The following is a 26273-nucleotide window of genomic DNA, read 5'->3' as shown; positions in this document are numbered from 1 at the left end:
GCTTCCCTTGAAAATGTGGATGAAGTATAAAGTTAAAACCATTTGCAGCCACAAGGGCTGTTTTATATTTGCTCCCTCTGGGCCTGATTTTCCAAAGCGCTTACACGCTTTTGAAACTTGCTCTGACCTATGCCACTGAATTTTCCATAGGATTTACCCGCATATGTTTATTTTATGTGGGTAAATGGCTTTTGAAAATGGCTACATTTACAACCATAACTCCTTTGAAAATTCACCTGTTTATGTCTTCCTTTGGCATCACAAGTACAGCTCGTCATGCCAGTAAAGTTTCCTGAATCTGACAGGAGAGATGGACAGCAACGGGGAGACAGACATGAACAGGAAGAGAAGAAGGGAGGCAGGAAGGGACAGACAGGCCTAGGAAGAGAAGGAGAGACAGGGAGACAGAACAGAGTACAAAAAAGAAGAACAAAGTCAGGGAGAGAGTAGGAGACATAGTGGGGCAAGGCAGACAGACAGATGTCCACCCCTAAACATTCATTCAACCTGATGACTATGCAGATAGGTAGATCACTGCCAGCCTACCCAGCGGAAAGCATTCTCCCCTTCTCCCACTTACTTAAAGCATGAGATAGTTTTGTGTTCCAGCCATCTTTTGGGTCTCATTTCTCCACACAGGTAAGAGAGCTGCAAGCGCTTCTTTTTCTTCCTATTTCAGAAATGGAAAACGCTGAGAATTACTTCCGCAAGGACTGGGTATGCATTCGGGGAGTCCCAATGATAAGTGCCTTCTCAGAAAACTGGGAGAGAATTGATGGGTTCCAGGCCTTGCCAGAGGACATCATCGTAGCAACCTACCCCAAGGCTGGTGAGTCACTGCTTCATCCACAGACAGCCGTGTTTGGGATACATGTATTTTCTAATACTTTAGTGTTTGAATTTTATGCATACTTTTGTTATTTGTCTGTTGTTCGTGTAACCCCTGTTTTCGGGTGGCAGGTAGCCACCAACAGGGCCATAAAAAAAAAATGCATTGTTCTAGGGGCTGGATCCACTTGTACTAGCTCACTCACAAGTTTCTTTGCCCATCAGGCCCAGTATCTTGTTTCCAACAGTGGCCAATCAAGACAAAAATACCTGGCAGGATACCAAATAGAAGACAGATTCCATACAGCTTACACCCAGTGGTAATGCAATTCTTTTGCGCAAGACCACCTGGTTAATAACAGTTTATAGACTTTTCCTCCAGGAATGTATCCAAAGCTTTTTAAAACCCAGCTATGCTATTGCTAACTGCCTTTACCACATCCGCTGGCAATTAATTCCACAGCTTAATTGTGCATTAATTGAAAACAATTTTTTCCTCCGATTAGTTTTAAATGTGCTACATAATAACTTCATGGAAGTGCCCCCCCTATTCTTTTTATTTTTTGAAAGAGTAAATAACCTGCAGCCCCTTTTCTGTTAGTATCCTGGAAGGCAGGGGTCACATTTGGTCTTGGGGCTTCCTGTACACAGTCACAAGTGGGCCGATACAGAAAGAAGCGCAGGAGAGCCGGCGAGCGACACGCGCACAGGCCAGTGTCCTGGGCGCGCAATTCAATATCGGCCGCATGCAAATGAGGGCCCACGGTAAAAGGAGGCACTAGGGACACTAGTGCGTCCCTAGCACCTCCTTTTTAACAGAAGCAGCGGCTGTCAGCAGGTTTGACAGCTGACGCTCAATTTTACCGGCATCCGTTCTCGAACCCGCTGACATCCACGGGTTCGGAAAACGGACGCCGGCAAAATTGAGCGTCCATCTTCCAACCCGCGGGCTGCGGGCAGATTTTTTTATTTTTTTAATTTTTAATTTTTGTTTATTTTGGGGGCCTCTGACTTAATATCGCTATGATATTAAGTCGGAGAGTGTACAGAAAAGCATTTTTTCTGCTTTTCTGTACATTCTCCTGGTGCTGGCTGAAATTAATGCCTACCTCGGCAAAATGCAATGAATGAGGCCATTTTAGGTTCACACATATGATGCAAAACTGAAAATTAAACTCAGACAAAAGTACCAGAAAATTTTGGGCTATTTTCTTATTTATGTGTTAAAAAAAAAAAGGGGCCTTTGGCTGGATCAGGCCTTGATATAGTCCTGTCCCTAGGGCTATCTGCTTGTTTGACCAGATAACGTGCTACTTAACCGGATATCTTTAAAGATATCCGGTTAAGTACCCCTGTAAAAGAAAAAAAAAGTGCTTAGTGGACCTGTAGTCAGATTCTCACCCCCCCCCCTCCCCAATATGTTGTAGCTGGCCCCATTGGGCCTAGCAGCCCCTTCCCCCCAGACCCCCATCAAAGATATAATCTAAATATTTCTGGGGTTGCCTATCACCCCCTACCCCTTCCTTCCCCATTTAGGTTATGTTTCTCAAATGCTCCCTTCTGCTTCTCTTCCTCACCTTCTACCCTACCACAACCTCAATCACTCATACCCACCACCACCACCACCCACAGATGCTAGAACCACAATATCTCTTATCTGCTCCCAGCACTTCCAGTGATTTCTTGATAAGAAAAGTGCTGGAAACATAAGCTGACCACACCTTATGCTTCCAGGAACAAGTTATCCAGCTAAATCTCAAGTTGTTCTCATCACCCTGTAACTCGCCAGAGAATATATTACACATCAGTGATTCAGCATATGAAGAAAACCCTAGCTTACGTTTCCTGTAATTGATATTTTTTAAGAGGGGATAACTATTAGGTTTTGACTCTCTGAGTGCAGGTCACGTGAAGGAAAATACCGTTTTAATAAAGAAGAGAAACAATGAGGCCTCTCATCTTAAATAGCCATGTAAGTAAGCACTAAAAGCCTGCACCACTGATCTAAGATCATTACTGCAAACACAAAATACTTCAGAAATCAAACCCTCCTTAACCCGTGCTGGACCAGACATCTGGCCTGGTCCACCTTAAAAAATGTTGGGCAACCAGGTAGCTCTTAGGCAGGGCCCTGTGAGCATGGTTAAGAGTTACAGCCCTAGGGGAAGGAAGAGAGGCCCTGGGAAGGAGGAGAAGGGAGCTCTCATGGAAATGTGAAGTTCAAAAGTACTCCTAAATCTCTACTCCCATCTACTACTGGAATTTTGACATCATTAAAGCTACAGATAATCCAGCCTCCGCCGTTGTCTTTTGAACATTCAAGCTAAGGCTATTAGCAACCATCCACTCACTCACTAAAACACTGAGCCAAAAACTCAGCAGTGCTGCGCGTCCCAGCCACTTTTGTGCCGCGGTCGGGCCTGCTCTCCTCGCGCTGCCCTCTACCAGTTCCGGCCTTGCCGCAGCCGCCAGCTCCTGACGTCCCCGATGCTCTCCCCAGCCATCCTCGGCCTCTTCCATGCCACAGGCCTCTCAGCGGAGCCCCCTTAGGGGCTCCGCGTCTTCCATCTCCTCGGCTCCGCCCCTAGGTGTGCGTGTGGCCGACGTCTCTACTTTTAAAGGGCCCAAGCGCGGGAAACCCAGCTCGGACGCATTCCGATGACATCACACAGCCCCAGTATATAAGGCGAGGCTCTGTCCCCCAGAACCTCGCCTTGGCAATTGGGTCGACACCTCGGTGTTTCTAGTTTGCCTGTTCCTTGCTCCTGTGCCTGATCCTGTGTTCCAGCGTCTCCTTGTTCCAGCGTCTTTGTGGTCCTCCGTGTCTTCCAATGTCTGTCCTGTTCCTGCTCCTCGTTCCCTGGTAGGACCCTTCGGACTGATTCTTGGTACTGACCTCTGCTTGCCTGACTATGACAGACCGCTGCCTGGACCTGACCTTTGCCTGCCTTCTGACCACGTTGACTGCTGCCTGGAACTGACCTCTGCCTGCCTGACCATGTTGACCGCTGCCTGGAACTGACCCTCGCTTGCCTTGACTACGCTCAGACTGACCTTGGATTTGACCCCTGCTTTGGCTGACCACTTCTGGATGGATACCCTGGCTTTGACCCTTGCGCTTCACTCAGACACCCTCTTCTTGCCTTCTGTGACCACCAGACCGACCTGCTTGGACTCTGATCGCAGCCTTCATCTGACCAGACCCACAGGCGCTGCCTGTTCCGCCCGGAGAGCCTTCCTGAACTGCTACCTCCCTGAGGTCTCCGGAGTCTCCAGTTCAGATCTGGTCCATCCTCTCTGCATCAGCCGTGGTGGGCACACCCCTCTGCTACCTCTCTGGGAGACCATCTGAGGCCTACCTAAGTTCAGGCGGTCCGGGTACCCAAGGGCTCAACCTGCGGAAACCCCGGACTGTTATTGGTGAAGCTGCAGTTAGCCTCTGTCTCCTCGTGTGCTCTGCCTCCTGGTGGCAGGCGCTCTCTGGGTCTGACCAGAGGGCCGTACCAATCCTGCACCAGGCCAAGGATCCACTTCCAGCGCAACCAGCAGGGCATTATAGGGTACGCAAAACTGAACAGCTTATATAAAAGACCACAATATCTTCCCAAGCGGCAGCATATATAAGTAAAATAATTTAGCAGATAAAGCCAAACCCTGTGGTACTCCTGCCTGTAATGTCCTCCAAGTTAAAATATTATTCTTAACCTTTACCCACATCTTCCAAGTCTGCAGATAAGAAGAAAACCCAATCTAGACAAAATCTCCTAGCCCAACAGATCTCAAATGTGACAACAGTATCTTAGACTTGATAGTATCAACGCAGCTGATACATTCAATTAAATCAATAATTCAGCTGGCCCTTATCACGAGTACTACAAAGTCTTAGGCTGAAGGCCCCTGCAGCACACTCAAACAGACAACTGTGTCCCAAAACTTGTTTATTTAGAATCGGTGACAAAATAACAACTCCTGACTTCTGCAGGTAAACTTACTTCCAATCCAGGTATTCAGTCCAGGTCATTTCACAAATTTCTACTTAAAGACAACATCAGAGAATAATAGTAATGCATAGCAGATGAAGGACTCACTGGTCTTCCTCTGGCATCTCAGACCTTCCTTTGCCCTCCTAGCTGTCTAAATGTGAAACACCTTCCAGCACTGCTTTTTAATTCCCTGAAGCCCAAGCTGGATCCTCAGGGTTGGAGCCATATAGCAGGCTCTCTGTCATTTGACATGAGCTTCTCTTTGTAGCTCTATGCACAAAACTCTCAGACCTAAACTGAGCACATCCCAGTTCAAGACCAGCAGCAATAACCTTTTCTCCCTAACACAAACAAAATCTGTGAATTAAACAAGTAAAGTCCTTTTTAGAACCCATATTGACTGTAAATTTCCATACTGATTTACATCTGTAAATTCCTGTTGCTGAAATAATACACGTTTTCTATAACTTTACCCTAATGTCGGCAAGTTAGAAATTGGTTGATAATTAGAAACTTCACCAAATAGGATTTTAACTGGGTGGGCCACTACTGTTTTCAAATTACCTGGAAAACATCCTTCATTCAAAGAGGCATTAACAATATTCATAAAATGGACATAAGAAATCGCAGACATACTCTTGATAATCCAAAAAGGACAAGGGTCCAGGGGAGAGCTAGTCCTTTCCATTGAGAGATTGCGTTTTCAATCCCTGAAATTATTTGCAGAAACTGGGACCATTTTACAGGGCAAAGATCCATTAATACAGAATCAATTACAGAAGTAGCAGGCAGTGATTCAGATATATCCTTTTCACTTTATCCTCAAAATAATCAGCTACCTTCTCACAATATACAGTTGCATTCTTTTCGGTTTTCATCAAGTTATTATTAACGGCATAAAATGATATCAACTCTGCACCTCCAGTTTTGTAAATATAACCCCTGGATTGAGGTGTCTATGGGCAACCCTCAATATCAAAGCTCAAACTTTCTAAATTTATTTAGATTTTGCTTTTTGGCAGTGCAAAGTGTTCATTGAAGCAGGTACTATAGGTATTTCCCTATCCCCATGGGGCTTACAATCTAACGTTGGAGATTGCAAAGGGTAAAGTGACTTGCCCAAAGTCAAAAGGAGCAACAGCAGGATCTGAACTCTGATTTCCTGGGTTATAGCCCACTGTGCTAACCAGTAGCCTACTTATCCATTCCTATAGGCCCTTTAAGACCCTCTCTTTTCCAGGATTCCCTGCCTGAGGACGGGGAGAGTCTTTCCTCCAAGACCCTGAGCATTGTTAAGTCTTTGGATACGGTAGTAACAATCATGCTGAAAGCTGATGGTGGTTTCCAGCTTTACTGACAATTGATGGTAGAATAGTGAAAATGACTATTTACAAATCCACTACATGTTTAGCTGTTCAATAAATCTCTGTGACTTTGTAAGACTTAATGCGTCTTTTCTTCCATTCCTGATCCTTGCCAATTGTAAAGGTCGTTTAGAAGCTCCCTCCCAAACTTGAGGATGCAGGAAGATAATATGACACAACAGAATGCCCCATATTGCATGAGCAGAATGTAATTTTTACTTCCCAGTTCAATATCCTTTCTTCATTATCCAGGTGGCAGCATATTGGTCACACACCTGTAATGTGGGTGAACCCTTGCTGCTGGGATGAGGTTGGCACAGCTAACGCTATAGGCCCTCACTGACAACTGGTGGAGCTTCGCTGACGAGAGACTGGACTGGGGCTTTACCTAAACCAGCTCCTTTCCCTGCAGGTTGAGCAGTTGAGCTCTGGGGGCCAGCAAGACTTAGGCGAAAGCACTACAGAAAGGCCTGGTAGGGAGCCAAAGGGGGGCCAGTAACCACAATGCTGGAGCAGACTAGAGAAACAGAAACAGAGCTTCAAAAACAGACGCGGGTAATTGCAGGAAAAGAATATGGATGTCTGGAGAATAATTTTGCAGAGACTGTGACCCAGGTTCAAGGAAGCCCATGGTAGGGTCTTGACGTATGGAGCTCCTTGGAAATGCAGAAAGGGCAGACCAGCCCTGAAGAGGCACAATCCAGCCGTGAGGAGGAAAAGTAACCACAGCTGGGCTTGCGTCGTCGACACAGGCAGCAGATCAAAATGCAGAAGAGAAACACTGAGTTCTCCCTCTCCCACCAGCCAGACCGGCCCTAAGAACCAGGAAAAGGAGCAGCTTCAGAGTGAAGATAAAACAGAGGCAGAAACAACAGAGAGGCATTTCGGAGAGACCTGAAGAGGATGCGAGAAAGACTGAGAAAGAGATGGAAAAGATTGTTGGTAACAAGGTGGAGATAGATGGCAAAGAGAACCATCTTAGTGACCAGTGCAGAACCACAGCTGGCTAATGAGCATAAGAAAGAAGGAATGGTGCTAGTTTGCTTGGAAAATCCTGAGGAAGAACAGAGAGTTTTTCAAGGAAAACTGGCCTACCTGATAACCTACATGAGAGTCCTCCTCGCAGAAGGAGTTGCAGGAGGAATGTGTCTGACAAAGAAGGACTGGAACTCGGAGCTTCTTATGTGTTCATATAAAATGATACGGGAGGACGCTGGACAAAGAGCACAGTGAGTGGTTTTGGCAACTGGGGCTTGCTTAAGGGTAACCCTAGCAAAAATAGAAAAGGATGACCCTGTAGCCTTTACCTCCCGGTCCGTGGAACTGTGTAGAAATCATGTAATGTTGAAAAGACCCTTAGATGCAGGAGGACTTGCTTTGCTCCAGCCCATCGACGTGGGGGAAGGATCAGCCCAAGTTCAGACTGGAGTAGCATACTGGAGAGAGCACCTACTTCCCTGGAAGATATCCAGGGGGAATAAAGGTGCTTGGCCCGACAGGTCCGAGCTGGGGGGGGGGGGGGGGGGGAGGGTTATGTGAAGGAGTGTCCCCGAAATCTCTCCTTAACCAGTGCTGGACCAGGCATCTGACCTGGTCCACCTTAAAAAGGGTAAGGCAACCAGGTAGCTCTAAGAGCAGGGCCCCGAGAGCATGGTTAAGAGTTACAGCTCTAGGGGAAGGAGGAGAAGGCAGCTGTGGAAGTACTGCAAGGAAAGCAGTTTATGTTGTGTTATACTGCTTGTAAATAATAAAGTTTATGCAAGGAACAGCTGGAGTCCAGAGCAATTTGTCCTCCAGGAAGGCCACAGACCATTCTTGCTGTGCCACAGGGAGCTATAATCCAACTAAGCCTAACTCTTTTTATCTACGCTCTTAATTAATTGGTATGCTCCATTAGAGGAGGCCCAGTAGGCTCTCTACATAAATATATGCGCTGCATTCACAGAAACCCCCTCCAACAATGGGTGCAGGGAAGAACTAGGATATTTCCCAATACAGCTCAGCATACAAAAATAAAACCCAAACAATTCAAACTCTGGTGTCATCTCAGTAACAGCAATGCAAACTCATTCCACTACTAGGCACACTGTGAAATAACCTGAAATCTTTAAAAAAAAACCCAACGCTCAGTATATATGTAGCAAATTTGCCATACCGGCGTAGCAGCACTAATTCCCAGGACTCGAAATGCAACAACATTGCCCATGAAAAGGCAACAAATATTGCAGCAGGCCATAAACACCAATACACAGCCTACTGGAAAAAAAAAAGCACAAGAATGCTGCAAATCCTTACACACTAACAGACAACAGCAGCTCAGCAGCCCCAACATAACACTTTTCATCCCGCCCCTTGCTCTACTTTGCCCCCCCCATCCTCTGCCCAGCACCAGTATCCCCCGACACCCTCTCTGTTTCCCCCAGCCCAGAGTGCAGTTTCCTCCTCTTTCTCTCCCCCTGACCCCACAAGAGGACCAGTAATACGGAAGCAGAGAGGGAGAGAGGAACATCGATTGGGGGAGATCGGGGAAGGAGTGAGAGGATTGGGGATGGGGAGAAGAGAGAGAGGGTGGATGGGAGATGGGGAGGATGGAGGATCTGGGATCTGGGAAGGGAGAAGAGGAGAAGAGGTAGGAAAGGGGAGAGATTCCAGGATCTGGGAGAATCCAGTATCAAGGGTGTATTTGGATTTTCAGAAGGCTTTCGACAAAGTCCCGCATGAGAGGCTTCTAAGAAAACTAAAAATCCATTGGATAGGAGGCGATGTCCTTTCGTGGATTACACACTGGTTAAGACAGGAAACAAAGAGTAGGATTAAATGATCTCTTTTCACAGTGGAAAAAGGTAAACAGAGTGCCTCAGGGATCTTGTTCTTGGACTGGAGCTTTTTAATATATTTATAAATGATCTGGAAAGGGTACAATGAGTGAGGTGATCAAGTTTGCGGATGACACAAAATTATTCAGAGTAGTTAAATCTCAAGCGGATTGTGATAAATTGCAGGAGGACCTTGCAAGACTGGAAGACTGGGCTTCCAAATGGCAGATGAAATTTAACATGGACAAGTGCGAAGTGATACATATAGGGAAAAATAACCTTTGCTGTAGTTACACAATGTTAGGTTCTCTCTTAAGAGTTACCTCCCAGAAAAAAGATCTAGGCGTCATAGTGGATAATACATTGAAATTGTCGGCTCAGTGTGCTGCAGCAGTCAAAAAAGCAAACAGAATGTTAGGAATTATTAGGAAGGGAATGGTTAATAAAACGGAAAATGTCATAATGCCTCTGTATTGCTCCATGGTGAGACCGCATCTTGATTACTGTGTGCAGTTCTGGTAACCGCATCTCAAAAAAAATATAGTTGCACTTGAGAAAGTGTGGAGAAAGTGTAGAGAAAGGCGACCAAAATAAGGGGCATGGAACGGCTGCTCTATGAAGTTAGGCTAAGGAAGTTAGGGCTGTTCAGTTTGGGGAAGAGACAACTGAGGGGGGATATGATAGAGGTCTACAAAATCATGAAAGGACTTGAAATAAATCGGTTATTTCTTCTCTCAGATAATAGGACTAGGAGGCATTCCATGAAGTTGACAAGTGGCTCATTTAAAACAAATCAAAGAAAATTATTTTTCACTCAGTGCATAGTTAAGCTCTGAAATTCATTGCCAGAGGATGCGGTTACAGTAGTTAGTGTAACTGTGTTTAGAAAATGTTTGGATAAGTTCCTAGAGAAAAAATCCATAAACCGCTATTAAGGTAATTAATAAGGTAATTTAATGTTTGGGTACTTGCCGGGTATTTGTGACTTGGATTGGCCACTGTTGGAAACAGGATGCTGGGCTTTGATGGTCTGACCTAGTATGGTAATTCTTATGTTCTTATGTTCTAAAGGGTAAATCCAGATTTTGGGAAAGAGATAAACGTTCCTACCCTTACTCCAGTCTTGCTCCTTCTCACATTCCCACCTCCTCTCCAGTCTCTTTCTCTCATCCCCCAGTTCTGCATGCGCTCTCTCTCACACAGCCAGCCCCCACCTGCCCCTGCCAGACTGAAAGCCTGCATCCTAGTCGTTCATTCCCCCCAGCCAATCAGCCTGCCCTCACAACCAGTCATTGCTCCTCACCCATTCCCCTCACATTCAACCCATCCTCAATCAGGCAATTCCTCCACCCCAGCCATGCCAGTCAACCTGTCTTCCTCTACTCTTCCAGCCATCCCCTCCCTCAAGCAGACCAGCCAACTTGCCCGTCTTCATTCCTCCTCCCAGGCAGCAAGCCAGTCAGCCAGTCTGTCTCTCCCTGCCTCGAAACCTCCCTCCCTCTTTCCAGCAACCCTACCTGCCTCCAACCATCCCATTGCTCCAGAAAGCTTGCCTGCCTCCACCATTATCCCCAGCAAGTTTGCTTGCCTGCCTGCCTCCCTCCTCACCCTCAACACCCAGCAAGCCAGTCCCTTCCATCCATGGCTGGCATGCTCCATGACTTGGCCAGTCCATGGAACAGCTTCTACTGGCCCTGCGTGGCTCTCCATGAGTTTGAGCCGTGCAGGTGCCTCCACTCTCACACAGACCTCCCAGTCTCAGTTCCTTGAGAGTGGAGGCACCTGCACGGCTCAAACTCCTAGAGGGCTGTGCAGCAGGGACATCACCTGTTCTGGGGACTAGCCGAGAAACCAAAGATCTTTGGCGGCAGGAAACGTTGGTCGGGCCAGGGCCCGAGTGGCCCACCCCATGACGACACCTATGCCCCCCCCAAATCTGTGTTCTGCTTGGTTTTAGATCTCCAGTTTCTCCCTCTCACAGGCTTGCCCTCTTTACCTCCCAGGTACCACTTGGATGAGTGAGATTGTGGACATGATTCTTGCGTCTGGTGATGTGCACAAGTGCCAACGTGATTTTATTCACAATAAGGTCCCCATGCTGGAATTTTCTGCCCCCAACTATGTTGAAGCAGGTAAGCTGTAGGGGTGTGTTTAGATGTGCCATGAGTGGAGCTCATGGTTTCTGGCATCGTAGCCTCTCCGAGCAAGAGTTGCTGTAGGAAAGGACTCAGGACTGGCTATGAGGAAACTCACAGCCCCTGGTTTCCCAGTAACTCCCAGTAGTCTTAATGTAACCCGCTGCAAATTTTGGAACATGCAGGTAATACATTTTTTTTAATAATAATGATAACAATAATAATAGTAATTCCATAATGAATAATAGTGCAAGAGCACTGACTCTGAGAAAGCTCACAACTCCCGCAAAACAAGTTTCTCCCAGAAGGAGGCACTATAGAGAGCAGGGAAGGCCCACAACTCCTGCAACCCCAGCATCTCCCAGCAGTAGGTGTTAACAGGGAATGGTGCAGAATCACCAGCAAGTAAGGGACAGTAGAATCTCTTTGGGGGCAATTTTCAAACTGTCCCCACTGGGAGAAAGTCCTGCAGGTATTTTTTTACCAATGGACTTTGCACCAGTTTTCAAAGCAAACGTGCACGCAAATTTTTCACCTTGAAATTTAATACCCGCAGACATTTCCACTTGCCTTTTTTGCAGGTACTTTTTCGTGGAAAATAATGCACATCGAGATGAAAATGTAATCTGTGTTTGCTGTTTTTCTCCCCCCCTCGACTTAAACTCCCCTGCAGAGACACCTCTTCTAAATACTGCTAAAAGTCTGCGCATTATAGAATGGCATGAGCCCTTTTAGTTGTACTGAGGGAGAGCAGTTTTAAGACAGTCGCCTGAACTGCATAAATGGCTTGGAAGATTGTCCTTCCCATGGGCCAGTTCTCCCACTTGGATTCTATCCAGTAATGAGAAAGAGGAAAAGGTGGCTCAGCACCTTGTAGATTCCTTGCACCTTCAAAAGACAGACCAAATCCAACAAAAGTGTTTTTCTGTGTATAAGCAGACCCTGCCAATGCCTTGTGTTACATCCCCATCTGATTCAACACCCCTTAATTAAATGTAATTTGCTTCCTGTAATGAAGGCTTAATTCCTCCTGTATCCAGTAGCAGTTTGCTTTTTTTTCTCTCCTTACTAAACCCTGTAATTACTATGGACATTTCTACCACTTTCTCAGGTACAAAGAAATTAGCTGCCACTCCTTCCCCGAGAGTAATCAAGACCCACCTCCCTGTCCAGCTCTTGCCCAAGTCCTTCTGGGAGAAAAACTGTAAGGTATTAACTTTAAATAGTTTGCGGTAGAAGAGAATCACAAGGAAAGGGGAATTGTTGCTACTTGAGTGGAGAGGAGGGTCCTCTGGGAGATGTGTATGAAGAAGAGGGAACAAGAATTTTCCCGACTAGTTCTTGGACTATCTATGTATTCTGTCTGGTTGAGGGTGTCTCTCTGTAGAGTTGCCACCTCACTTAGGTTAATCCAAGGTTTGCTCCATTGTGTGCATGGAAATGTAGATCTATTTTTCATAGGAAATCAGACTGCATCTCCATGCACACAATGGGGCAAAACCAGGCCTGGGTCAGCCTCTCAGGGCTGACCTGGTTGAGGGGTCAACCATAACTTAGTGCAGGGGTAGGCAACTCTGGTCTTGGAGTGCCACAAACAGGTCTGGTTTGCAGGATATCCACATTGAATATGTGTAGTCCTTGGGTGGGATGGCTCCCATAGACTAGACCTAGGGGCACATAGAAAGAGAGGTGGATTCTCTCTAAAACCAATTATCTAGAGATAGCTTTACACATCCGAGTTCCAGGGCTCCCTGTGGAGGGGAAGCATAATTTCAAGGCCCTTTTCCATTAAACACTGTACAAGTCCTTTTTTCCTCCTCTGTTTACAGCACTGATAATCTCCACAGTCTACGGTATTAAAAAATCACACTGAGAGGCAATGTGGTTTCCAGCTTCTTTACTGATAGTTGATTTAACTTGACTGAAGAATATGTACAACATTCTGATCAAATTTTAAATAAAGTCATTGAACACTAAGGCAGAAGAAAGATGAATAAATTTGTGACCTCCCTTTTGTAGTAAAGCCTCTGATTCTCTTTGGAAGCCAATTCCTTAACAATTGATCACCTTGTTTTTCCCGTTATTCAGACTGAAGATAGTTCAATCCTCCTTCCAACTCCCAAAGTTATCACACATCTTCTTCCCATTGTAGGATGGCTAGAATAAAGTCTCAGAACGTAAGCCCCAATTCTCTTCCCTTTTCTTGAAGTCTTCTTAAATAGCTTAGATCTCCTTATGGCAGTACCAGTGAGCACTCTCTTCTCAAGTGTAGCACACTTGAGTCAGCAGTGAACACAACTGGAACTTCTGCTCCTTCCCTCTGGCAATGGACAGGAATCCAGTTTTCCTTCAATGAAACCTCTACTCTTCAAGCTCTTCCTAGGTGAAAAGCCCATCTTCTCCCAATAGATTGAAAACTGATTGCCTAGTAGTAAGAGCGCTCAGTTTCAAGTAGAACAAAATTAGACTTTGACTTGTAAACAGGAGACAGGAAACAGGAAGGGTGGGAAAACTTTCATACCTCCAAAATGAGGAAGCAGTTACTGAAGAAAGTCAACTCATGGTTGTGAAATTCCTCTGCATTGGCAGGTCTATCCCCCGAAAGAATGATAGAACACTGACAAAATTTTCCCTACCCTTATTTAACCATGCACAGGGACACCCCAATCTTCTGTGAACAGTTCATACAATGGCCTCACAACGAAAGTCTCCAAAATGGTTAAAAAAAAGAGTAAACCTAGGCAAAAATAAGTCAGGCTGACGTCCTAGGGCAAAAGCAGCAAATACCCTTTCAAATAGGTTAGCAAAATTAACAGATAAAAGTCAAAGTACTCCTGCCTTCAGGAAATCTAACTAAACATTCCACACCCTAAGATGATGCCTGGTCAAAAAGGCTAAGGATACACCATCTCAGTCTCCCATATGGGGGACTGAAATCCAACCCACTGTTTACCAAATCTCTCTGACCCTCCCTAGCTAGTTAGTACATTCTTTGGTAAAGGAAACCAAGGCTTTCTTACCTATGCATGAGGCATATTTGCATGTACTGCCTCCTAGATGGGAGTTACCTACTCCTGCCTTAGTGTCCCTCTGTTGCTGTGTGCTTTAAAAGAGGTTCTAAATCTGGCTTCATGCTTACATCGTCTCTGTGTCTCTCCACTCTCAGGTGATCTACGTAGCCAGGAATGCCAAGGATGTGGCAGTCTCCTACTATCACTTTGACCTGATGAATCAACTGCACCCCGAACCAGGCACCTGGGCACAGTACCTGGAGAAGTACATGGCTGGAGAAGGTGAAACTCCAAGGCCACAGTGCCTGCAGAATTGCAGATGTCTTTCAGGTTCCTGAGACATCTGAAGAAAGGCCTGCTCGATTTCAAAAGCTTATATACAAGAACACTCAATAATTATTATGTTGAGTCAATTAATTGCATCACAGCCCTGCATAAAATCTAGTTTTCTCTAGGACTGATTTGGCAATTAGAACTCTGCAACACAGAATAAACCACAAATAGAATATGATATGGGGGCCAGCCCGGTGGCTCGAACTGTGCGCTGCCATGCGGAAGGTCTCCAGTTTAATTCCCAAGTCAGGTCTTCTGCTCCCTGGATCAATCGGGACTGGGGATGTTGCAGAGGCAGTGTTCACAGCTTCCGGAAGGGAGGGAGTTATGGCCAGTGCCTAAAGATGGCACCTAGTGGCCAGATTCAGGACCCATGATTTCAGGGTGTCAGAAGGAACCACCATGCATGGCCTCCAGCCCAGGACCATTGCCGCAATGACTGGATTAAACATGAGTTGGAAGAGGATATAAAATAGGGAAAACTTCAAAACTATATTTATCTGTTACTCAAAAGCTCGAGGGCAAATGCTTTAGTGAATGGGGAACTGCCCTCAGAATTCATCCTTGGTGGGGGTACCAGTCAAGGTTGCCCACTTTCTCCCTTATTATTTGCTGTCATTAGATCCTTTACTTCGCTGTATAGTGGAGAAACCCTAATAGAAAGGGTATAGGCACTCATTTACGATCATTTAAACTATCCGCTTTTTCTTTTTTTTTAATTTGACCATTTTTCTTGGTTACAAATAACATGAAACCAGCACTGAAACAGTATAACATGCAACTGAAGTAATTAAAACTGTAAACGGTAACCAATACCGATTTCTGAAGATTGATTTCCCCCTCCCCCCCCCTCATACTGCACATTACGGTGAGACATCGCACCTCAGTGAGAGTGTAAGAGTCCATATACTTAAATATGAAGAAGAAGAGCATACTGGTATCATCTGTAGTTCCCACATATCTAAAGAAGAGAAGCAGCACATGTAGTAGCATTGAGTAAGAAACGAAACTATCTGCTTTTGTGGATAACCTACTGCTGCATGTGCTGGATCCAGAAAAATCTTTGATAGCGATTACTGCAGGAGTTTGGAGTATATGGGACCGTTAGCTGGGTTCAAGTTAAACCTTGACAAATCTGAAGCATTGGCAGTGGGGGATTGGTCAACACAGAGTTGGTAAGGGGGAGTTTCCATTGAGATGGGTGGAAGGTAAGATAAAATATTCGGGGATCCTTTTTGCTCAGCGATCTGACCCAACTTCAGGAAATTAATGTTCAGAGGCTTTTTACAGTTACAAAAAACACTTCGGCAGCCTGGACCTCTCTCAATATATCTCTGCTTGGCAGAATATATCTATTTAAAACGGTTCTTCTTCCCAAGTGGTTATATGTGTTTAGATTGATTCATTTATACTTCAAGAAACATTTGTTGCTTCTGTTCAGAAGGAAGATGAGATCTTACTTATGGAGAGGGAAGAGGTCTCGCATAGCGTTCAGTCAACCTTTGATACCATGGGGGAAAGGGGGTTTAGGAATTCCTGATCTTAAAAGATATAATATGGCCGCAAACCTGTGGCATGAGGGAAACTAGTTTCAGGCGTCTGCCTACTAGAAAGATATGGGCTTTGAATCTGGATTAGTTTTTCCTTTTTTTCTCTAAGCAATATGTATAACATCTCACCATGGCCAATTGCCAATTACTTTACGACATTACTGATAGAACCGCTATGTCAGGCTTGGCGGTGGCTCCTGGGTAAATTACGTCTAAGTAGAACCTGGTCACCTTTCTTACCTTTCATAAGCAATACATATTAATTCCTTCTGGGTTTGGAGGGAGGACGCTTTGAGCAAGGGAAGGCTACTGGTATACAAGTGGTGGGACAATTGGTGGATGATCAGGGAAATATTATGACTTCTGCTGAACTGTGTGAATCTTTTGATCTGACAGAAAAAGACTATTTTTCTTTCTTTCAGTCCCGTTATTATGTCCACTCTGTGTGTCCCTCAGAGTTTAGTAAAGAGGGTTGGTTACTATTGCAGGAATGGTTCGACACAGAAGATCCTGGCAGACATACGTTGTCTTCTCTTCATAAATTGCTATTACATACTGATTCTGAGTAGGATTTTGCTATATTGAAGAACAAATGGGAGGAGGAGCTACAGATGGGTCTGCCCATGAACCTTTTTAAAGCATGCTTTACAGCAGTGGTTCTCAACAGGTGTGTTGGGATACATTACTGTGTCACAAAGTCCCGGGAGGTGGGTCGCAGAGCCAGCAGAAGGCTGCTCCTTCCTCATCAGTCTAGGCAGGAGTATGACAGGAAGCTGCTCTTGCTTCCTTCTCCTCTGCCTGGCCAGTGGGAGGTTGCTCCTTCCTCCTTCACCCAGATCAAAGCACAATATCACCGACTCCTCTTTATAAAGGCCCGGCAGGACACCAACTTTATCTTCCTCTGCCTGGCCTGGCACTGAGGCTGCTGATGCTCTCTTCACCCCCCCATAGGGCCAGGATGTGAAAGTAGGAGCATGAGGGAGAGAGGTGCATGCTCTGTAGATCCACTGCTGCTGCCTCCTGATCTTTCTCTCCTCAATGCTTCTTGCCCTCATCTGCTGCTGATAAAGAGGGAGGGAGACTCTGGATTGGACTGAAGTCTTTTCTGCTGGCTGGGATCCAGGAGGAGGGGGGAAATGTACTGGGCAGGAAGGCGTGGGAAGATAGGAGTTCAAGAGTCTGCAGGTAGGCATGGGGAGATAGGGAGTCAGGGATGGGAGAAAGGAGGTTGGGGTTGCTGGGCAGGGAGAGGCAGAGGAGGGGAGGAGTTGGGGCTGCTGATCAGGGAAGAGAGATGGAAGTGGAGAGATGGAGGTGTGGGGCAGCTGGGTTGGGGTAGAGGGTAGTGGGGGATGCTGAGCAGGAATGGGTAGGAAAGAGGTGGTCAAAAGTATTCTGGGTAGAGAAGGGGTTGGGCAGGGAGAGTTGAGCAGGGGAGAGAGGGAACACAGAGAAGAGGATGTGGGGTTGGAGGTGTTGGGAATGTTGGACAGGGATATGAGCATGTGAAGGGACGATTGAGTAGTTGGGAGAAGTGAGGGGTGATGGGGGCATGGAGAGAAGTAACTGGGTAGAAGGGCCATACTATGTCAGTTTGGAGAATATGCATTTCTTCTCTCTTTGAACTTTGCTTAATGTAGGAGGAAATATATATTTATTTCTAGACTCCAGTTTTGCACTGCATGCAGAAGGTGGTCTTGTGGTTTCCATTCCAGGTTTTGTTTCCACATTTGTAATTTGTGGTCTTTTATTCTATATTTGGTGAAGGCAGGTCTGTGACTGAGATGAGGAACTTTACTAGAGGATTGGATCAGCCTTATGTGTTGTATTTTCTAAATATTATATTGCACTGGTGCTGAACTGCTGCCTTTTCTTGGGTAGGGCTATTGCTGTTTCATTTCTTGGAGTTAGTGCTGCTGAGATAAGGAAGGTTTGATAGACTTGTACAGAGTGGGGTTTGTTTGTATTATTTTACAATGCACCTGGTAGTAGAGGGAGTTTGTGATGCTGTTGTTGAGATGACACCAGAATCAGAATATCTGTTTTGTATGGTGAGTTGTACAGGGAAATGCCTTAGTTCTGCTCTGCACCCATTGTTAGGAAGCGGGGGACTTCTGTGGACGCAGAGCATATGCTTATATGGAGTCCCATGATGGTCGTGTGTTCAGTGTGTCATGCATGTGAGCATCATCTCTCAGGTTTGTCCTGATAGAAAAAAGGTTGAGAAGAACCACTGCTTTATAGGGATATAAAAAATAACGGGTAATATACAAATGAGAGAGACACAGTTTAAGTTCTTAAATCGAGCTTTTATTTCACAGAGACAAGCATACTTGGCTAAAGTTGCAACCTCTGATCTATGCATAAAATGCCTCACAGGGATGGGGACTATGGGACATTCTTTCTGGTTATGCCCTAAAACACAGATTTTTTTTTGGAAAAAAGTATGTATGGACATCTCAAAGACTTGTATATGACGTATTATCATTCTGTTTGGAGATATCAGATCAGACTTGCTGTGTACCGCAAAGAATATGGATTTGGAAAGTATTGTTACTGGCAAAGATGTCTATCTTATGTTTTTGGAGACAGCTATCAGCTCCATCGCTCGCTTTTCTGAAAAATAAGATACATCGTCTGTTGCTTATGGAGCAAATGTCTGGTCCAGTTTCACATTCCAAGAGAAGAACGTTAACGTCAGATGCTTGGCTTCCCTATATACTTTATTTGCCAAAATGTTTAGAAGCCAAATTCTCAATGATGGACTGTTGGCTATGGAAGTATTTGCTTTCCTGAGGTAGAGAGAGGAACTGAATCAAATCAGAGAGCAAGGTGAGGGTGGGAATGCTTGGGGGGGGAGGGATGGGTAGGAAGGTAAGAAGACAGGGGTTATGAGATAAGGAGGATCAATGTAACAGTTTTATTATACTCAATACGATGTAACCATAATGGTATATTTTTTTTGTTGGAGGAGAAAAGTCTGCTATAATCATTTTGTGTGAAACGTATTTGTCGTTTTGTGAAGTAATGAAATACACTTCTGCTAATAAATTCCTCCCCCCAGCATCCAATTGAGTAAGGATTGGAGATACAGGAAGATGGTGGTTCACAGTTAGTCTGTTCCAGGTATATATATAAATATATATATATATTGGGGTGGAAATGTTAAAATTGTATAATTTGCATTTGAGAGCAGGATGCAACAGAATCAACTGCCCGCTGCACATGTTTGTTTGAATTTAGTCTTTTTTTTTTCTAATAAAACAGTTTAAACATAAAATAGGGAAAACAATGTCCAGGGAGTTGCAATGAAACCTCATGGAATCAGATCCTCGCACTGACTCCGACTGAGCAGGAAAAAAAACTGCCAGGTCAATAAAAAAAAAAAAATAATAATAATATAGACTTAATCTCTTTCTCCCTCCACATTTAGTTGGATATGGCTCCTGGTACGACCACGTGAAAGGCTGGTGGGAGAAGAGACAGGAGCATCGCATCCTCTACCAGTTCTATGAAGATATGAAAGAAGTGAGAGGGGAAAGCAATCATGACCACAAGGAAGACATTCACCCTTTTCTTGTCTCGCCTCCTCCTTGTCTCTCTGATAACTACATAATATATATATATATATATATGTATATTTATGTCTGTCTGTCTGTCCCTCTGTCTCAGTCTGAGATGTGGCTGCATGTCTCACTGACTATCTTTTCCTCTCTGCTGAGTGTCAGTCTCTCTCGCTTCCTCTGGGCAGGACCCTGCTCGTGAGATCCAGACAGTGATGCACTTCCTGGAGAAAGACTTGGGAGAGGAGGCTTTGGAGAAGATCGTCCGTCACACCTCCTTCCAGGCCATGAAGGAGAATCCCATGACCAACTACAACAGCCGGGCCACTTCTTTCTTTGTGAACAAGATTTCACCGTTTATGCGCAAAGGTGAGAGGACCCCCGCCCCTTTCTCTGCCAGGATCTTCTTTCCAGGGTTGCTCGCTGACCACTTCCAACTTTGCTTTCCCAGTCGTGATATGGAAAATTCACATTCCGCGTATTAACCCTCTCGCCCATCAAGACTGAGAGGATCCCCTTTTTTATACATCTGTGTCTTGCTCTCTTGAGCTCATTCTATAAAGAGCTTCCTACTTTAACCTTCTGTAATCCCCTGTGGGGGATGGGGGGGGGGAGTATATGCTGTTGCCAGTGCAATAATCATATTATAACCAGAGTTGCCAACTATCAGCAAATTTACCAACAGTAAAAAAAAAAAGTCATGTTTATAAAAATAATTTAGTGACAGTAAAAACATAATGATGGGCCTGTAATTCTGTTGCCGTGGGCTCAGGCTCTGTGAGGCTGCAGTACTCAGGGAGTCGGGGACATCACTGGATAAAGGGGTGAATCTCGGCGTAGTAAATCCAGCTGTGCAAAAACGGGTGATGGTAAGGCATCAGTAAAATAGGTTGCCGGCAAAGAAGACTGTCAGTGAAAAGTATCTTCAAAAGTTGGCAACCCTGATCATTACCATGGCCCAGAAAATGTCAGAACTGATCAATCATTGGCAGTGAGGAAGGGGAGTGCAGTCTTTAAAAGGTGAAAGCTGACCCTCTCCCTTCTTTCTTCTTCCTGTACTAGGGATTGTCGGGGACTGGAAGAACCACTTCACGGTGGCCCAAAGCGAAGCTTTCGATGCCGACTATGCCAGGAAGATGGAGGGAAGTGGGCTACGGTTCCGAGCGGAAGTCTGAACATTGGTTTACCTGCATTCTCTCAGATAGCAGAGCTTCTTCCTTCCTGTCCTTTCCTATCATAAACACTGTAAACTTTCTAACAGAGCTTCTTCACCTTCAGACGGCTCTGCATCAGCAAAAGATATCCTCTTGCCAGCCTGGAAGATTTGTTCCACTGGAAGATGCTTAGGGATGTCAGGACCCCCATTTTGTATTGTGTTAAAATGGAAACATAGCTCGTGATGTCATCAGAAATGGTAAAGGATGTCTTTAGATTAGCAGCGTAAATAGACAAAGCGAGGTCAGTATTGAGTAAGCCATTTAGTGGACAAGTTATCTGTCTTCTTTCTTTTGTTTTGCTTTGTTATGGCAGCACTACTTAGCTGGATACCTTTTAGAGATATCTGGTTAAGTGGAAAATTACCTGGCCACACAAGGCCAGATAAACATTGCTCATAGGCAAGCGTAAAGTTAGCGATTAACTTTAGCTGGATATATGCATTATTTGGCCAAGTTAGCCAGATAACTCAGCCTGTTCCTGGAATGCACTTTTTTAAACCTGCTAAATTATAACCGGATAAGTGACTGAATATGCCTATGTTGCCATTTAGATGGCTAACTTTTGAAGTAAATGAAGCTAGGAGAGGAGGTACTAGTTATGATAGAACAATTTCAAAGTATAATGAGGATTTTGCTGAGGGGAAGAGATATAACGGGGCTGGCGTAAAATGTAGTGAGATTTAAGTTGAGGAAGTCATGGTCAGGAGATCAAGGCCGTGGCTTGAAAGCCTTCCGCAAGAAGCCAGATTTTTAGTGACTTCCTACAGGTGCAGAGGTCAGGCAGAAGCCTGATGTCCAGAAGTAGGGAGCTTTAGGGGGAGGGGGGCGGGGTTGTCTGATCTTGAAAAGGTTCTCTTCCTCATGCTGAACAGCCACATTTCCTTAGGGGCTGGAAATACCAGGCAAGTTAGAGGCAGTGAGCAAAGTGGGTGGGAGGGTTATGTAAAGGGAGAATCAGTTGTTGAGGTAGGGTAGTGCCAGGCCCTTGAGTGCCCTGAAATCCAGGACCAGGATTTTGAATATGGTGCAGTAGGATGTTGAGAGCCAATGTAGGGTTTTTAGGAGTGGAGTGATCCAGTCCAATTTGCTGGCCTTTAGCGGGTTCCGCACTGACGACTTTTGTATAAGCTGCCGGTGATGATTTAGGTTTCTTTGGCAGTCCAATACAAAGGGAGCTGCAGTAGTCCAGGCAGGAGATTACACAGGCTCGGACCACTGTTGCAAAGGCAGGGCTAACAAACGAAGGGTGGAAATAGCGAAGTTGGCATAGTTGAAAGACTGATTTTGTAACGGATAGGATTTGAGTTTCAGGCGTGAGTTTGGAGTCTAATATGAAGCCTACGCTTCTGACTTGGAAACTGAAATGTACAATCTAGGATTATTCTTGCAAGTGTGACCACTTTTTCCAATCCACAGCACCTGTTTTTTTGGGGGGATTTAGTTTTAGTTTGTTATAATGTAACAATTTTGAGATCATTTTAAGGTGTGTGATTGCCTGGTCAGGTCAGGCTTAGTGGGCACAGTAGCTGAATAGAATCAGCACAGGCATGGTAAGGAATCTGGAACTTTCTACTTGGTTCGCTAAGGGGGGCCATGCAGATATTGAATAAAGTTGGTGATAGAATGGAGCCGTGTCAGGAAAAAAAAGGTATTGCAAAGGGAGCTGGAGGAAAACATATTTGCTTACTTACGGGGAGTCAAAAGCAGTGCTGGAACACCTGGAGAGTGCTCCCAGCATTGTTATATTGCCCTGTTAAAGTTTGGAAGTCTTGTATCTTGTCTAAAAGCACAAGTCTTGCCTCCAATCGCGTTGTGTGCTATTAATGAAGAGAGCTACTGTAAAAAGACCTGGACTGAAAGTAAGCCTTACCCAATTGTAAAGGGACTTAAGACAAGAACTGTTGTTGTTATCACCATTTCCAAATAAAACCACTACTACAACATAAACATAAGCTGCAGAGGGCTTCAGTCTGCCACCTTATGGCACACCACATAGTAGCAGACGTGGGTGAGAGGACATCTGTCCAAGGGAGATGATTTGAGTGTGACGATGAAGGAAAGATTTAAACCAAACGAGTGCTGGGCCTATTAGGCTGATGATGAGAAATTTGTGGTCTATACTGCCAAATATGGCTGAGATGTCCAGGAGCACTTAGAAGAGCCTATTGTCCATAATCTAGACAGTTCAAAAGACAGATTTGTGCAGTTTCTGTAGTGGTGTCTGAAACCAGATTGGAAGGAGTCCAAGTAGTAGAAGTTTGGATACTTGTAGCAGGATTGCTTTTTCACTGATTTTGCTGAGGAAAGAAAGGTTTAAGACTGGCTGATAATTGCTAAGGGCATTTGGGTCCAGGTTTTATTTCTTCCATGCAGGTATTATCACTAATTTGTTTAGACACTTAGGTAAGTTGCTCTCTGATAATGAGGAGCTGATGCTGGTCCGGAAGTGACTAAGTGATCCAGATTTGACATGTTTGATGAGCCAAGTGGGGCAAGGGTTTGCAGACATGATATGGATTTGAGATCTGATATAAGGGAGTCCACATCTTCATGTAGGGAACAGAAGAAGAGGAGGAAGTGGGATGGTGGGTTTGACTGTGTCTTTTTAGGGTGCTCCATGGCGTTGATGTCTAATTATGCTTTGATGCTGTTGATCTTGTTGGTGAATAACTCAGCTGGTTAATTACAGTATCTGTAGTTAGAGGAAAGGGGTAAGGATGTGATGACTTCCAGGAGCTTGTTGACTGTGTGGAAGAGTTCTCTTGGCAAGTTTTTCGCTTGAATGATTGTTTTAGAAAAATAAGAGCTTTTGGGCTTCTGTGATGGCCTTGTGGTTGGTCACCTGGTGTTCTCCTATTATTCTCTCTTTCTATTTGGGATTTTGATTTCTGCTTTCAACATTCTAGTCTTCTATTTTTTTCATCTCCAACAGTCAATCTGTCTGTCTTTAGCTCACTTACTGTCTCTGAGTCTTCCTGTTTCTCTTTCTATCTCTATCCACTCAGCTCTCTACAGCTCTGTCTCTCTAGTGGTGAGAAGCTGAGTCTCCCTACTTTGACCCTGAATATGTTAGTCATCCAATCTGAAATAAAAGGCAAAATCTACCCTTCAAATAAAAGGCAAAATCATTCTATATGGTGAACCCAAATGCAAGGGAGTGAAGGAATAGCCCCATGTTAGAGCAGTGGTCTGACAACCATGGAAGCCAGGGTTCAAATCCCTGCTGCTCCTTATGACTTGGGGCAAATTGCTTTGCCATCCACTGCCCCAAGTACAAACTTACACTTAGAACCACTAAGCTGCAATGTTTTTTTCACAGGCGGGGATCCCATTATCGTGAGGGGGAGGGGGTGTTGCCATGTCAATGGATCCCCTCCCCTGAAAAAACATTGTGGCTCTATGGCACATTTTTTTGCCTTGAGGCCAAATACCATGGGACAAAAGAACGTGGCTAGAGCCCTTTAGGTGCGATGGCGGCTCCAACCTCAAGAAACCACCATTGCCTTAAAGAGCCGGCTACTTAAAAAGGTGCCCGCAATAAGAAAAGGTTGAGTGGGGCACAGGGCTGACCCCTGGCTCAACCTGAGGCTGCTGCTTAAGGCTGCTCCGACACCCCAAAGTTTAAAAAAAATGATATGGCATATCACACATTGCGACAGAAACCATGCCCCCAAGCCTTGTGCTCAGACAGTAAATAGTGCCAACCTCACCACCTCTTTCCAAAAACATAAATCATGACCCATGCTCCCCCCTTCTCATCCCCCACCCCAATAGTAAAGTAACCTCATTGGGGGTATAGTGACCCCCAAATTTATACAAAAATCATTGGGTTCTGTACACGCTGAAACTGGCACCGCTTGACCTTGCCCCTGTCATGTGACTGGGGCAAGGTCCAGGGGTGCATATCCCTATTAGATTGTAAGCCCTCTTTGGGGCAGGAACCTACCTACTGTGCCTGACTTGTAGCTTACCTTGAGCACTGGTTAAAGCAGGTAATTAAATCCAAAATCCAATGCAAATCCAAGAAAGGAATTCGATTTTATTTCCAACCAGGAAAACAAATACCTATATGAGGGTATGATACTTTGCTTCAGTGTCTTGGAAAAGTGACAGCTATGATTAGTGTAATTAACACAAATAAGAAGAGTCTCTTAAATATATGTGAAACGCCCCCTCACAAGAGAGACGAGCATGCTACTATTTAAATGAACTGCAACAGAGAAAAAAAAAGGAGGGCAATGCAGCTGTGTAACATGAGCCGCCAGCCCAGGAAACACAAAGTGAAACTGAAGTCAGACCCCCCTTACTGTGGAGGCACTTAAATGACAACTGAATAGGTGAGGCAGAGATTCAGGTAGGGGATTTGCATGTCACAGCCCCCTGGACTTCTGCTGATAATTTTGTAAGAAATATCACTAAAGATCAAAAGGATTCAAACTCCTAAATTACAGAATTATGACTGGGAAAGGGATTTATGAGAGGAAAACAGTCCTAGGAAGCAGATTTTCATTCTAACAAGAGTATTCAGACACGTGGGTATGAAGTTCCCAGACAACAGCGGGGATGGCCAGGCAGAATAGAGGGGCATGCACATGGTCTCATTCTGAGGTCCTGCCTGGGTCTCGGCCCTTTGGCTGAGAAGTGACCCATACAGGATCAGACAACAGATAAAGCAAAAGGCAGGTTGAGAGAAAGTGACTTATCCAGGCTGGGTAACAATGCCTGACTGGCCATGAGCTTAGCAGAGCTAAAATCACTGAAAGCTGAAACTGCGGAGGGGCATAACCACTGAAACTAAAACAGCCATGAGCCTAATGGAGCTGTCAACCCAAGCCAGGGAAAGCCTTCCTACCGAGGGAGGAGAACTGAAGGACAGCAGCAGGCCCGGAGGTGGAGTGGGCCTCCCTTGAAGCAAGGAGACCCTAGCAGCAGTCTGGGAGGCGGAGTCCCCCAGGAGTGAGTGGACCCCAGTGGCAGATTGGGAGGTGGAGTGGTCCCTTTGAGCAAGGGGACCCCAGCAGCAGTCTGGGAGGTGGTCAGGTCCCGCAGGAGGGCATGGACCCCAGCGGCAGACCAGGAGGTGGAGTCGGGTCCCTCAAGAGGACGTGGACCCCAGCAGCAGTCCACTCCCCCAGGAGGGTGTGGACCCCGCTTGACAAATTATGTTACCTGCCCCAGCAGAGGACCTTTCTGCAGAGTTACTGGTGCAGAATGGTGTACTAACTCCAGATGGGGACGGACACAGAAAGTGTTTGTTAGGCTGAAGAATGAGTCTAACCACCCTGTCCAGTTACCCCCAGGGATCAGAGTGGCCACAGTGAGACGAGTGGAGGCTGTGCAGAGAGTAGAAGCTAAAGGGAGGTGTACCTAGACTATTGACCCAAATGTTTTGAAAGGCCAGACTACAGAAAAAAATTAGCACAACGTGCTAGCGTGTTCTCATGGTCTGAGTGGGATGTGGGGTGTGCAAAGG

The 26273-nt window shown here is 45.3% G+C and overlaps 2 protein-coding genes across 3 annotated transcripts in view; one reads left to right on the top strand and one right to left on the bottom strand.

Annotated features, from left to right (window-relative positions):
• LOC115094210 (sulfotransferase 1 family member D1-like) overlaps window positions 1-670 on the bottom strand; it is a 28245-nt gene extending 27575 nt beyond the window's left edge. Inside the window, exon 1 of the mRNA XM_029607018.1 lies at window positions 581-670. Coding sequence (XP_029462878.1) covers window positions 581-627 — 47 coding nt within the window. The 5' untranslated portion in view covers window positions 628-670. The remainder of the gene's footprint in view (window positions 1-580) is intronic.
• Window positions 1-24913, top strand: part of LOC115094211 (sulfotransferase family cytosolic 1B member 1-like) — a 39560-nt gene extending 14647 nt beyond the window's left edge. The window contains exons 2-8 of one of the 2 annotated variants that reach the window (XM_029607026.1): window positions 680-829; window positions 10995-11123; window positions 12238-12335; window positions 14293-14419; window positions 19454-19548; window positions 19772-19952; window positions 20646-24913. In XM_029607026.1, the coding sequence (XP_029462886.1) occupies window positions 682-829; window positions 10995-11123; window positions 12238-12335; window positions 14293-14419; window positions 19454-19548; window positions 19772-19952; window positions 20646-20758 (891 nt within the window). In that variant the 5' untranslated portion in view covers window positions 680-681 and the 3' untranslated portion in view covers window positions 20759-24913. The remainder of the gene's footprint in view (window positions 1-679; window positions 830-10994; window positions 11124-12237; window positions 12336-14292; window positions 14420-19453; window positions 19549-19771; window positions 19953-20645) is intronic. The other variant, XM_029607025.1, reaches the window with a different exon arrangement.
• Window positions 24914-26273: the final 1360 nt, after the last annotated feature.

This window comes from Rhinatrema bivittatum, chromosome 6 (genome assembly GCF_901001135.1).
Source record: "Rhinatrema bivittatum chromosome 6, aRhiBiv1.1, whole genome shotgun sequence".
In the NCBI taxonomy this organism is placed as follows: Eukaryota; Metazoa; Chordata; class Amphibia; order Gymnophiona; family Rhinatrematidae; genus Rhinatrema; species Rhinatrema bivittatum.
This window is presented reverse-complemented; position numbering and strand designations above follow the sequence as displayed.